Source organism: Saimiri boliviensis, chromosome 11 (assembly GCF_048565385.1).
Source record: "Saimiri boliviensis isolate mSaiBol1 chromosome 11, mSaiBol1.pri, whole genome shotgun sequence".
Lineage (NCBI taxonomy): Eukaryota > Metazoa > Chordata > Mammalia > Primates > Cebidae > Saimiri > Saimiri boliviensis.
In genome coordinates this window covers 11,066,241-11,079,800 of record NC_133459.1, presented here as the reverse complement: position 1 = coordinate 11,079,800, position 13,560 = coordinate 11,066,241, and the positions used below count along the sequence as shown (strand labels likewise).

General features: G+C 49.3%; 1 protein-coding gene across 2 annotated transcripts in view; it reads right to left on the bottom strand.

The window, feature by feature from the left end:
- Window positions 1-13,560, bottom strand: part of TNFRSF8 (TNF receptor superfamily member 8) — a 79,680-nt gene that overhangs the window by 46,301 nt on the left and 19,819 nt on the right. The window contains exons 2-3 of one of the 2 annotated variants that reach the window (XM_003936015.4): window positions 11,055-11,139; window positions 378-494 (exon numbers count right to left, since the gene is read on the bottom strand). In XM_003936015.4, the coding sequence (XP_003936064.1) occupies window positions 378-494; window positions 11,055-11,139 (202 nt within the window). Of the gene's footprint in view, window positions 1-377; window positions 495-11,054; window positions 11,491-13,560 lie in introns of those variants that run through there. The other variant, XM_074380070.1, reaches the window with a different exon arrangement.

The window sequence follows — 13,560 nt, the reverse complement described above, 5'->3', positions numbered from 1 at the left end:
GATTATGGGCATGAGCCACCATGCCTGGCCAAGTTTTGTAACTTTAAAAAGGCCCTTAACCTCACTATCCTCAAATTCCTCATTGTAAAGGAAGGATAAGCAAGGAATCCTCCCTAGGACTGTGGCGAGGACTAAACTCAAAAAAATGTGAGTCTTCTCCTTTAGGAAACATAGTAAGTCTCTGTGAAAGTCAGATGCAAAGGTCATGGCTGACATCAAGTCACAAATGCAGAGAGGTAAACTGAGGTACCAGGAGGACAATTCAGAGAACAAACATCAAACCATGATGCTCTCCACCTTCCAGACTCTTCACTTCTCCTCTGAGGACCCCTTATGCTCCCTAGAAGGAGGCCCTGGAGAGAGAACAAGCCCCTTACCTCGAGAACAGCTCACGCAGGCTGTGCAGCGGCCGGCCTCATTCAGGTGGTAGTCAGGCTCGCACTGCTTCCTGCAGTCAGCAGACCTCTGTGGGCACTGCTGTGTCGGGAACAGTCCTGGGGAAAGAGACAGAAAAACTCCAAGCCAAGCTGACTTAGCAAAGGCCTTAGGACCCAAGCTCTGCCCCACACCTCTCATCCCTGAAGGCCCTCCCAGCTCCACCTCCAACCCCTGAAATGTGTCAGTCCAATTCCCGTGTTATAGACGGAGTCCCTGACACACTGAAGGGGTAGCCCTAGCCTAAGGTCACCTGGCAGGCAAGGAAAAGCAACAGTTATAAAGAAAAGCTGGGCCTGGGATTCTAGGGCTGCCATTTGCCAAGTTGCAATGACCTTGTCAGCACTATTTGTGTGTGTGTTGGGGGGGGGGGTGCATAGTAAGTGTATATATTTAGCACTAGTAAGTTACTATAGGATTCCATCCTACTGTTCTCAAAAGGACTGAATGGACGGTGAGGATAAATATGCGTAAAGTACTACAGCAGTCCCTGGCACCCAACAAGCACTATGTAAGCTCTGGTTGTCATCATTCTCTGCAGGGGTCTTACCTCACTACAGGAATCAGGGGAGCCATAACTTTAGACCATGAAAGTCTAGACCAAGCTTGTCCAACCTAAGAGAGTCAGTGTTTGGCCTAGGATGGTTTTGAATGAGACCCAACACAAATTCATAAAGTTTCTTAAAACATTGAGATTTATTGTGTGCGTGTGTGATTCTTTTTTTTCTTTAAGCTCACCAGCTATAAGCTAAAACACTATCCTTAGTGTTAGTCTAAACTCACTTCTTCCACACTAACACTTCTTCCAATGTGGCCCAGGGAAGACAAAAGATTGGACACCCCTGCCAGGAGGACCCTAATCCAGCCTGATTTAGAGATAAACAGGTCACCCAGCAATCGCTGCCTACCTTGCTTCCAGGATGAGCACATGACCCAAGCAGGCCAATCAGAATATTTCTTTCCATCAATATAATTGGCTCAGGACTGGCACATGACCCAAGCAAGCCAATCAGAGCCCTCCATGTTCCTCACCACTGTGATTGGTTTAGCATGGGCACATGACCCAGACATGTCGGCCAATAAACCTCATCTCTGAGAATTTCACAAAAGCAATCCAGAAGGATGTCCTCTCTTTATCTACTGGATTCCTGGCTGAAAGGGCCAAGTAAGTCTAGAGCTACCCAGGTCATCACTGCCTAAGCGTGGGCATGGTGTGGACAGGACTTGCCTAAGAAGGAGGTGACTCAAAAGCTGGCAGAAGCCAGAGTTGGAGAGAAATGGGCTCCTGAGGTCATCATTCAAACATCTGAATGTAGGGTGCCCATGGACTTCTCTGTGATGGAGCCAATTATTTCTCCTTGTCTTATCTGAGCCCTTCTGCCAGTTAGAATGAAAATAATCTAGACCAGGGGGTTCCAAATATTTCTTGTGCCCCTAATTATTCTAAGAAAACCTTGTGTACACTGCATAGAATCATAAATTCCTAAATAAAATATGTAGGAATACAGAGGAATCCAACTATATTGGAATATGGTTATCAAAGCATTAAACAAAATAACGTAAGATATAGTAACATGTGATTCTTTGTAAACCCATTAAATAATAAGGTAAAATAACTCCAAAGCAGTGATGAGACCAAACAGTATTTCACAACATCTGCAGCCACTGTACCATAATATGAGACTATCTATGATTTCCGCTGGTGACAAAGCTGTGTACTGCAATTACCACTGTGCTTTGTTGCCTTAAGTCACAATAGAAGGAATTCATAAGGGGATTTTAGCTAGAGGCTAATTAAAATAAGTGAATCCATTCAGGTTCACGGTTCCCATGAAATCTACCTTTGAGAGTCCATGGGCCCCAGGGTAAAAGCCTCTGCCCTAGAACAACACGCAAGAACCTCTCAAAAATACTAGCTTCCCGGTGGTCACTCTCTAACTCAGACACCAGTAGTTCCCCACTAGGCTTTCCAATGGGTCAATCTAACCCGATCACTCCTTGCTGAAAACCTTCAAAAACTTTCTCGTGGCCCCAGGATGGGTCCTTACCATGGCTAGTGAGGTTCAGCTCACCCATGCCCCCCTTGTCCTTTCATCTCTAGCCACACCAGCATCTCCCTGTTCCCTAAAAGGGCCATGCTCCCTTCCGCCACCCCAGGGCCTTTGCACAAGCTGGTCCTCTGCCAGGAAAGCTCCTCTCCCCTAGTAACTCCCACTCAGCCTTTACATCATAATCAAAGCATCACTGCCTCAGAGCCTTGGTTGGGATCCCTAATAAAAACAAAGACTCATATTCCTTGCCCTTCGACACCTAACTGCTGTAATCACAGATTTATTTGTAAGCTCAATCTTCACAGTATCTAAATTCCCCATAAGAATGTCAGCTCTGCCAGGCGCGGTGACTCACGCCTATAATCCCAACACTTTTGGAGGCCAAAGTGGGCAAATCATTTGAGGTCAGAAGTTTGAAACCAGCCTGGCCAACATGGTGAAACCCCATCTCTACTAAAAATACAAAAATTAGCCAGGTGTGGTTATGCTTGCCTGTAATTCCAGCTACCCGGGAGGCTGAGGCAGGAGAATCACTTGAGGCAGAAGTTGCCGTGAGTGGAGTCCATGGGCCCCAGGGTAACAAAGCAAGACTCTGTGTCCAAAAAAAAAAAAAAAAAAAATGCCAGGCATGGTGGCTCACACCTGTAATCCCAGCACTTTGGGAGGCTGGGGCAGGCGGATCATGAGATCAAGAGATGGAGACCATCCTGGCCAACATGGTGAAACCCCACGTCTACTAAAACTACAAAATTTAGCTGGGTGTGGTGGTTCATGCCTATAGTCCCAGCTACCTGGGAGGCTAAGGCAGGAGAATGGCTTGAACCCGGGAGGCAGAGGTTGCAGTGAGCAGAGATAGCGCCACTGCACTCCAGTTGGGCAACAGAGCAAGACTCCCTCTCAAAAAAAAAAAAAAAAAAAAAAAGTCAGCTCCTTGAGGATTAGTCTTTCCACTTCCGCTCACCAGTGATTCCCCTATCAAAGGGACTCACACATATTTTATTAATACATGTTCTGCCAACCTAATTAATATGGCCTTCCCCAGCCTCACCCTGCATTCCCAGGCCTCACACTGCGTCTCCACCTTCCCAGTCTGCCATTATATTACATTGCTCACTTCGTGCATGCTCTACTGCAGCCAATCTGGACATCTTGATCTTTTCCTTAACACCCCTCATACGTCCTGAATGTTGATATAGATCAAATTGTGTCTCCCCCAAAAAAGATAACCTGGAGCCCTAACCCCCAGTACCTCAGAATGTGACTTTATTTGGAGATAGGGGTTTTAAAGAGGCAATCCAGTTAAAATGAAGTCACTAGGGTGGGCCTAATCCAATATGACTGGTATTCTCATTAAAAAGGGGAAATTTAGCAGGTGTGGTGGCTCATGCTTGTAATCCCAGCACTTTGGGAGGCCAAGGCAGGCGAACCACCTGAGGTCAGGAGTTCGAGACCACCCTGGCCAACATAGTGAAACCCCATCTCTACTAAAAATACAAAAATTAGATGGGCATGGTGGTGTGTGCCTGCAGTCCCAGCTACTCGGGAGGCTGGGGCAGGACAATCGCTTGAACCTGGGAGGTGGAGATTGCAATGAGCTGAGATCATGCCACTGCACTCCAGCTTGGGTGACAGAGGAAGACTTTGTCTCAGAAAAAAAAAAAAAAGAAAGAACAAAAGAGTAGGTGGATGGGTGGGTGAATGGATAGATGGGTGGATGAGTAGGTTAGTGAGTGAATAGATGGATGAGTGAGTGGGTGGGTGAATAGATGAGTGGATGGATGGATGGATGGATGGATGGTTGGATGGATGGATGGGGGAAGGGTGGATAGGTGGGTAGGTGGGTGAATGGATGGATGAGTGAGTGGGTGGGTGAATGGATAAATGAGTAGGTGGATGAGTGGGTGGGTGGATGGATGAGAGGGTGAGTGGATGCGTGGGTGAGTAAATGGATGAGTGAACGGATGGATGGATGGATGGGGGAAGGGTGGATGCGTGGGTAGATGAGTGAACGGATGAGTGAGTGGGTGGATGAATGGTTAAACGAGTAGGTAGATGTGTGGGTGGGTGGATGGATGAGTGGGCGAGTAGATGGATGAGTGGGTGAGTAAATGGATGAGTGGATGGATGGATGGATGGATGGGTGGATGGAGGAAGGGTGGTTAAGTGGACGGGTAGGTAGATGGGTGAATGGATGGATGAGTGAGTGGATGGGTGGATGGATAAATGAGTAGGTGGATGAGTGGGTGGGTGGATGGATGAGAGGGTGAGTGGATGCGTGGGTGAGTAAATGGATGAGTGAACGGATGGATGGATGGATGGATGGGGGAAGGGTGGATGCGTGGGTAGATGGGTGAATGGATGAGTGAGTGGGTGGATGAATGGTTAAATGAGTAGGTAGATGAGTGGGTGGGTGGATGGATGAGTGGGCGAGTAGATGGATGAGTGGGTGAGTAAATGGATGAGTGGATGGATGGATGGATGGATGGATGGGTGGATGGAGGAAGGGTGGATAAGTGGATGGGTAGGTGGATGGGTGAATGGATGGATGAGTGAGTGGGTGGGTGAAGGGATAAATGAGTAGGTGGATGAGTGGGTGGGTGGATGGATGATGGATGAATAGATGGATGATAGATGGGTGGACAATGGATTGAGTAGATGGGTAGATGGGTAGATGGATGGATGAATGGATGGATGGATGGGTGGGGAAGGGTGGATAGATGGGTAGATGGATATATGGGTGGCTAGCTGGATGGGTTAGGTAAAAGTGGATGAAGGGGTAGATGGGTAGATGGATGGATGCAGACCAGTGGCATAGGGGCTTTTCCTCACTGTAAGCTCCCATTCTTCCTCCTTTGAAACTATCTTAGCACAGATACCCTCTGAAGTATCAGATATTATAAGCATGTCACCTCCTCTACAGTAGGTAAGCTCCCGGGGGCAGGACCTTGTCCTTCTCACCCCGAAAGAACCCTTTATACAACAGAGCTCAACAAATGCTTGCTGCACTGAGCCAGTCCTAATTCCTTCTACTGCCTTCCGTTTCCTCCCTCCGACCCACATACTTCCTCCTACAGAAAAGAACCCTGGTGCATTTTTCAGGCTGAAATAGAGACATGACTAGGATGAACCTGCGAGTGAGGGGAGCAGAAGAGCGAGGCTGGTCTGACTTCAGCAGAGGGAGGTGCCAGGGGGACAATGGAAGCTTGGCCCTGTGAGGCAGGGGCTGGCTGTCACAGAAGAGTATGCTTGGCAAGCCAGACATCCTCATTCATTTATCTATTCTTTCAAAAATCAAGAATCTACTATGTGCCAAGCCCTGGGCTCTGAGCTGAGGATCCTGCAGGAAGACGATAGACAAGTCATGATACGTGGAAGGAGGGTTCGGAAAGTGGAACCATGGGAGACACCAAGAGCCCAGACCTTTGAGCTCGCTTGGGGTCAGGGAGGTCTACACTAAGCGGAGACTGAGGAATGCAGAGGTGTGAGCCAAGCACACGGGGATGGCGGGAGGGCAGGAGGTGCTGTGAAGAGGCTCTGCTGGGACAGTGTCAGAGGGTACAAGGGACCCACATACTCAGCTGAAACCCAAGATGAAGAGGAATGGGGGGGGTGGAGGCCAGCAGGGGCAGCAGCTGTCATGCCAGGTGGGTGGACCCACGTACAGAGCTGGGCTTTACCCAAAGGCAGCGGAAGCTAGGGGAACCCACAAACCCCCTCCTCCTCCTCCTTCCTGCTCACAGCCCATGGAGGAACCCTCAGCTCCTGGGACAAGATAGGATACACCTGCCATGCTCCCTACCTTGCACTTGGCCTGGCCTCACATCCTCCCCCTGAACCTGGCCAGGCCTCCAACATCTACAGAGGAGACCCCTTCAGAGGGAAGGTGGAGAACAGGAAGGGCTTTGTAGCCACTGCATTAGCTCCTCACTTATAACCTCTTCTGCCTCCCAAATTTGAGGCCTCAGGGGTTGGTATCAACTACGGCTGAAAAGCTCAGGAGACTTTGCTAGATGGGCACGTTCACGGCCCAGCTGAGCCACTGATTCGCACGTGACGTGATCCCTGAACCCCTCAATGTCCAAGTTTCCTCTCGGGGTTTCTTATCAGGATTGAAGGAACTAAGGTGGGTAAAGGGCCCAGCACAGTGGCCAGCACATAGCGTGCTCCATTGGTGTGAATCACGGTCACTGTTATGAGTCAGTGAATGAGCTCCCCGTCACCGAGAGTATGTAAGCAAAGGGCTGGGGAGCTGATCTCATGAAGGCTGGAGAAGGCATCACAGGCCAGGGTGCAAGGAAGGATTCGATGACATCTGCACTTTTCAATCTCAAAGGTCGCTCCGTTTCCTTCGTCCACCAACCCGCCCACACGCAAACCCAGTCACACAGCTGAGTGCTGGCTGCAGACGGCGGGCAAAATGTCAAGAAATTTCCCCAAGAGATCAAAGAAGGGGTTTTTGTGGGTTTTTCATTTTTTCTCTCTGGCTTTCCAGAAGCACAAGGTCAATAAAACTCCAGTAAAATGCCCCACCTACCACACCAATATAGGGTGCTCAGCCCCAACCAGCACTGGGCCTTGCAGAGGGGAAGTGGGGAGAAGGGACCCCCCCTCTTCCTAGGTCACAGCTTTTAAGTGGAGGGAGCCTGGGACATGGGATGTCATTTTCTCTCCATCCAGTCCCCATCAAGCCTCTGTCAGGCCGGGGTCGAACGGGCCGGAAGAGGATGAGAAGGAAGTCTCTCTCCCTGTGGCTGGGATTGTGGGTCCCACGAAAAATGAGAGGGCTGTGGCCACTCCTTTCCAGAGGCCCCAGGAGAACTGTGTGGGCGCCACCACCCAGCACCAGGCTAGCAAGGGACGGCCTCATGGAGGAAGGGGGTCCAGGATCGCAGGAGGTAGGGACTGTGGAGAGGGCATCCCAAATGGGGATGGGTATGTCGAAAGGCCCAGAGACTAGGCTGGGTGCAGTGGCTCACACCTGTAATCCCAGCACTTTGCGAGGCTGAGGCAGGCAGATCACTGGAGGTCAGGAGTTGGAGACCAGCCTGGCCAACATGGTGAAACCCCGTCTCTACCAAAAATACAAAAACTAGCTGGGTGTGGTGGCACACATCGGTAGTCCCAGCTCCTTGAGAGGCTGAGGCAAGAGAACTGCCTGAACCTTAGAGGTGGAGGTTGCAGGGAGCTAAGATTGCACCACTGAACTCTAGTCTGGGCAACAGAGCAAGATTCTATCTCGAATAAATACATAAATAAATGAAAAGTCCTAGAGACTTCAAAGTATGCAGCAGTTCCTGCAGAATAGCGAAGGGAGAAGAAGCTGGAAAGGTGAAAGATGACCCCATCATAAGAATGAGAAGCCAGGCATAGTGGCTCATGCCTATAATCCCAGCACTTTGGGTGGCCAAGATGGGCAGATCACCTGAGGTCAGGAGTTTGAGACCAGCCTGGCCAACATGGTGAAACCCTGTCTCTACTAAAAATACAAAAAATTAGCCGGGCGTGGTGGTCCACACCTGTAAGTCCAGCTACTTAGGAGACTGAGGCAGGAGAATCATTTGAACCCAGGAAGCAGAGGCTGCAGTGAGCCAAGATCACACTACTGCACTCCAGCCTGGGCCACAGATCAAGATTCTATCTCAAAAAAAAAAAAAAGAAAAGAAAGAAATGTTTGTTGGATGGGGGATGGATGGAGGGATGGATGGATGGAAAAGTAGATGGGAAGATGGCCAGGAGAGGGGTGGGTGTATGGATGGGGGGTAAAAGGGAGGATAATTGGGGGGACATAGGAAGGAGAGGGTGCTATGGACTGAATTGTGTCCCCCACAAAGTTCATATGTTAAATGTGTTGAATCCCTAACCCCCAATGTGACTGTATTTGGAGGTAGGACTTTTAGGAGATAATTAAGGTTAAATGAGGTCATAGGGATGGGCCCCTAATTCAATGAGATTGGTGGCCTTATGTGAAGAGGGGGAGAAAGAGAGAGAGAGAGAGAGAGAGAGAGAGAGAGAGAGAGAGAGAGAGATGTCCCCACCATGAGAAGACTGCCATCTGCAAGCCAAGAAGACAGCCCTCACCAGAAACCAAACCCTGTGAAAACCTTGATCTTGAACCTTCAAGCCTCCAGAACTGCAAGAAAATAAATGTCTATTGTTTAGGTCACCCAGGCTTCAGTATTTTGTTATGGCAGCCCCAGAAAACTCATATAGATAAGTGGATGGATGGGAACTGGATGGGAAGGAACATGGAAAGGGGATGGGAAGGGGTGGGTTAGTGAGTGGTTGAAAAGATGGGTGGATGGACAGGTACGTGGATGGATGGGCGGGTGAGCAGGGACAGGTACTTGGATGGGTGGGTGGGTGGCTGACCAGTGAAGCACGGAAAAAAGCGGGGGACCCACCTGATAGATCATTCAAAATCAACCCTAAACCAAAAAGAAAAGCAAGAAAGTCCAATAGCGTCCAACCCACTGCTTTCCTCTGTACAATGACTGCTTCAAATCATTGTTGGAAATACAAACAAATCAAAATCAAACACAAAAACATCAAATTCTTTCCCAGAATGTTTCCCTCTGTCCTTTGGGGGCCTGAGCCCAAGTCGGGTCTGAATCTCGTGGCAGAGACAGACCCAGGTTCCCACCCAGCTCCAGTGGAATGCCCCGATGGCCATAGCCCATCACCACCCTCCAGACAGCACAGCTGAGAAGATTAAGTGACGGGTAGATGGGCCCCTCTGCCCCCAGACGATGTCCGCCCACTTGCAATGGCCTGCCGTCCTCAAATCAAAAAGCAGCAAAGATGAACCAGACACACACAGACTTCCTCCCACCCTTACCGGCACACGTAATGGCTGATATCCCCGTCACAGTCTCTGTTCCTGGAGGTCACAGACCACGGGGTATCATTATGTCCTGCCCCACCCATCTATGACCACTGGTTGTGCCTCGGGGCTTTTGATGATAACCACAGGGGCAGAAATGCCTCATGACCCTATTCCAGCGGCTCACCTACCCGGGCCTCAGCATCACCTGTAAAATGGGAAGAACACTCACCCCTGCTCCAGAAGGATTTCCTGGTAATCGACCAGAAGTCGGTCACGGTGCTGGGGGTGGTCGAGTATTCCAGAAAGAGAGCTCTGGTCCAGAAGACTGGTCCCAGAGAAATCTATTGTCCAGGTTGTTCTGAGATAAATGTCTGTTCTAGGCTGGAGCAGTTAAGAACTACAAAGGGGCCGGGCGCGGTGGCTCATGCCTGTAATGACAGCGCTTTGGGCGGCTGAGGCAAGAGGACTGATTGAGCCCAGGAGTTCAGGACCAGCCTGCGCAACATAGAGAGATCTTGTCTCTATTTTAAATTAATACAAAAAGAGAAAAAAGAGGCCAGGTGCAGTGGCTCACACCTATAATCCCAGCACTTTGGGAGGCTGAGGGAGGTGGATCACCTGAGGTCAGGAGTTCAAGACCATGCTGGCCAACATGGTGAAACCCCGTCTCTACTCTAGAAAATTAGCCAGGTGTGGTGGTGCATGCCTGCAATCCCAGCTACTTAGGAGGCTGAGGCAGGAGAATCACCTGAACGAGGCGGAGGTTGCAGTGAGCCGAGATTGTGCCACTGCACTCTAGCCTGGGCAACAAGAGAGAAACTCCATCTCAAAAAAAACAAAGAAGGGGCAGGGTGCGGTGGCTCAAGCCTGTAATCCCAGCACTTTGGGAGGCCGAGGCGAGTGGATCACGAGGTCGAGAGATCGAGACCATCCTGGTCAACATGGTGAAACCCCGTCTCTACTAAAAATACAAAAAAATTAGCTGGGCATGGTGGCGCGTGCCTGTAATCCCAGCTACTCAGGAGGCTGAGGCAGGAGAATTGCTTGAACCCAGGAGGAGGAGGTTGCGGTGAGCCGAGATCGCGCCATTGCACTCCAGCCTGGGTAACAAGAGCGAAACTCCATCTCAAAAAAAAAAAAAAGAAAGAAAGAAAGAAAGAAGGAAGGAAGGAAGAGGGGGAGGGAGGGATGGAGGGAGGGAGGGAGGAGAACTGCAAAGGGCTTCCAGGCCCCAGAAATGAGAGGTGGTCTGGGGATGTTGACAGCCCAGGTGCTAAGGTCTCTGAGCCCCGACTCCAGCCCTGATCATTTCAGCATTTCCCAGCTCTGTGACCCTGGTCATCAAGAGAAGTGGCTGGAATTTAAGCTTGCCAAGCCCCAGTAACCTCATCTGCAAAATGAGTGTGATAAAGGATAATTGCAAGCACTGAATGAGATGATACAGTGCATATAAAGGTCTCAGACTCATGGATAGTAAGTGTCCAATAAGGGGCAGCCCTAGGTTAAAAATAAAAATTCACAGAGACGGACTTTCCTGTGGCAGCACAAATACTGTCTCAATTCTACAGCCCTAGCCTTCCGAGAGAGTCTCTGGACTGTGCGACGCAGGCAATGATCTGCAGAAAACTGCAGCCAATTATGACCATGACGGTTGGCCACCATTTCCTCACTCATCAATCCCCCCAGAGGGTCATCCATTAAGGACAAATTTCACCCTTGTCCCCACCTCCATCGCCCCCACTCACCCTCGGGACATCGGTAGCAGCACCTTCTGACGCTCTCGTTGTAGTAGTGGCTGGGGTTTCTACAGTCGTCCTTGAAGGGTCGATCCTGGTGGGTCAGACAAGTTGGTGAGGCCAGGTGGGTCCCAGATATCCATAATCCCTCTGTCCCCACCAGTCTCAGGAGGCCTGAGATGGAGCTTTGTATCATAGGAGAGAAATCAGGGCCAGAACTCCTGATTCCACAAACCCACACCACCCTTGGGTTTCCTCCCACCTTAAACCTTAGCATCTCCCTTGACTCTGTCCTCACTAACAACCCATGAGCAAATTCTCCTGGCCATTTTCATACCATAATCATCACCACTATCCCCTCGCCCTAGCATTAACATAGTTGCTTCCTACCTTGTCTCTGGGATGCGTCCACCAGTACAAATTTCTGGTAAACTTATTTGTTGAAGTCTAACACGCCCTTACAAAAAAGTGGGCAGATCTCAAGTTACAGCCCACTGCATTTTTACAGGGCGAACACACCATGAGATCAGCACCCAACTCATCAAATATGACCTAGCCAGCCCCAGCCCTTCCCTCCTCCCCCCTTACACACACTCCCTCCCAAAAGATACCCACTAAACTGATTTCTTTTTTTTTTTTTTTTTTTTTTTTTTGAGACAGAGTTTCGCTCTTGTTACCCAGGCTGGAGTGCAATGGCGCCATCTCGGCTCACCGCAACCTCCGCCTCCTGGGCTCAGGCAATTTTCCTGCCTCAGCCTCCTGAGTAGCTGGGATTACAGGCACGCGCCACCATGCCCAGCTACTTTTTTGTATTTTTAGTAGAGACGGGGTTTCACCATGTTGACCAGGATGGTCTCGATCTCTCGACCTCGTGATCCACCTGCCTCGGCCTCCCAAAGTGCTGGGATTACAGGCTTGAGCCACCGCGCCCGGCCCAACTAAACTGATTTCTATCCTTCTATTAATGCTGTCTGCTTTTGGATTTTACATAAAGTGGAATTACACAGTCTGTTTCCCTGCAACTGGCCTCTTTATTTCAGCATTATATTGAGAGAATCATTCACATTGTTGTAAATAAGTCGCTCATTTCTGCCCATTGCTTTGCAGTACAGCATTGCACAAACATGCACAATTTATTTGTCTCATCTACTCTCTCTCTCTCTCTCTATCTCTCTCTCTCTTTTTTTTTGAGACAGAGTCTTTCTCTGTTGCCCAGACTGGAGTGCAGTGGCGCGATCTCAGCTTACTGCAACCTCTGCCTCCTGGGCTTACATGTTTCTCATGCCTCAGCCTCCCAAGTAACTGAGATGACAGGTATGTGCCACCATGTCTGGCTAGTTTTTGTATTTTTCGCAGAGACAGAGTTTCACCATGCTGGTCAGGCTGATCTCAAACTCCTGACCTCAAATAATCCACTTGCCTCAGCTTCCAAAAGTGCTGGGGTTACAGGCCTGAGCTACCACTCCAGGCCTGCTCTCAATAGATATTTCACTTTTTTGGTTATTATGATAGTGCTGCTGGGAACATTCCTGTACACATGTTTTAGTGCCCAAATGTACATGCTTTTGTTGGTTATATACTGAGGAGTGGAATTGCTGGGGCATAAGGCATGCTCAGTTCTGATAGATTCTCCCTCCAGGCTTCTATAGTAGTCATACCAGCAGGCACTTCCCTGCAGTGTCTGAGGATTCTAGTTGCTCCACATCCTTGTCAGCACTTGCTGATGTCAGTTTTTAAAACTTTAGCCATCTTGGCGGGTCTGTAGTGATACCTCACTGTGGCTTTTATTTGCATTTCTCTGATAAGTAATGTTGTTGGGCACCTTGTCCCATGTCTATTAACCAGTTAGGCATTCTTTTTGTAAGATGCCTGTTCAGGTCTTATGGCCATTTTTTTTTTAATTGGGTTGTCTGGCTTTTCTTATTGATGTGTGCGAGTTCTTTACATATCCTAGATACCCAGCTTCTGTTGATATATGTACTGCAAGTGCCTTCTTGCATCTTCTGGCTTGCCTTTTCACTTTCTTGATGGAGGCTTTTGATGAATGGACATTCTTAGCTTTAATAAAGTACATGTACCAATCTCTTCTTTTATGGCGAATGCTCCTTTTTTTTTTTTTTTTTTTGAGACGGAGTTTCACTCTTGTTACCCAGGCTGGAGTGCAATGGCGCCATCTCGGCTCACCACAACCTCCGCCTCCTGGGTTCAGGCAATTCTCCTGCTTCAGCCTCCTGCGAATGCTCCTTTTTTGGTCTTGTTTAAGAAATATTTGCCCATCCAGGCCGGAAGCGGTGGCTCACACCCATGATCCCAGCACTTTGGAAGGCCGAGGCAGGTGGGTCACGAGGTCAAGAGATTGAGACCATCCTGGCCAAGATGGTGAAACCCCATCTCTACTAAAAATACAAAAATTAGCTGGGCATGGTGGCACAGGCCTGTAATCCCAGCTACTCAGGAGGCTGAGGCAGGAGAATCGTTTGAACCTGGGAGGCAGAGGTTGTAGTGAGCTGAGATG